The sequence below is a fragment of the Galeopterus variegatus genome, unplaced genomic scaffold (genome assembly GCF_000696425.1).
Source record: "Galeopterus variegatus unplaced genomic scaffold, G_variegatus-3.0.2 Scaffold129, whole genome shotgun sequence".
In the NCBI taxonomy this organism is placed as follows: domain Eukaryota; kingdom Metazoa; phylum Chordata; class Mammalia; order Dermoptera; family Cynocephalidae; genus Galeopterus; species Galeopterus variegatus.
The window spans coordinates 1019883-1020363 of record NW_007726240.1 but is presented as its reverse complement, the minus strand read 5'-3'; the positions used below and the strand labels follow the sequence as shown (position 1 = coordinate 1020363).

The window sequence follows — 481 nt, the reverse complement described above, 5'->3', positions numbered from 1 at the left end:
ACCTCCAAAATTGCTCCCATCATTACCAAATCCATTATAGCCATCCCCACTGCCACCATATGCACCACCACCACAGCTGCCACCAAAGCCACCACGACCACTGAAGTTTCCTCCATGACCGAAGTTGTCATTCCCACCAAAACCACCTCCACGACCACCACCAAAGTTTCCAGAACCACTTTGACCTCTTTGGCTGGATGAAGCACTAGCCATTTCTTGCTTCGACAGGGCTTTCCTTACTTCACAGTTGTGGCCATTCACAGTATGGTATTTCTGAATGACAATCTTATCCACAGAGTCATGGGCATCAAAGGTTACAAAAGCAAAGCCTCTCTTCTTGCCACTGCCTCTGTCAGTCATGATTTCAATCACTTCAATTTTCCCATACTGTTCAAAGTAATCTCTCAGGTGATGTTCTTTGGTGTCTTCTTTAATACCACCAACAAAGATCTTCTTCACAGTTAAGTGGGCACCTGGTCTT

At 45.5% G+C, this 481-nt stretch overlaps 1 protein-coding gene across 1 annotated transcript in view; it reads right to left on the bottom strand.

Annotated features, from left to right (window-relative positions):
* Positions 1-2: 2 nt before the first annotated feature.
* The window catches only part of LOC103604000 (heterogeneous nuclear ribonucleoprotein A1-like), a gene marked incomplete at its 3' end in the record, with an annotated part of 1627 nt that continues 1148 nt past the window's right edge, over positions 3-481 (bottom strand). Inside the window, exon 2 of the mRNA XM_008588584.1 lies at positions 3-478. Within this exon, the coding sequence (XP_008586806.1) occupies positions 3-478 (476 nt within the window). The remainder of the gene's footprint in view (positions 479-481) is intronic.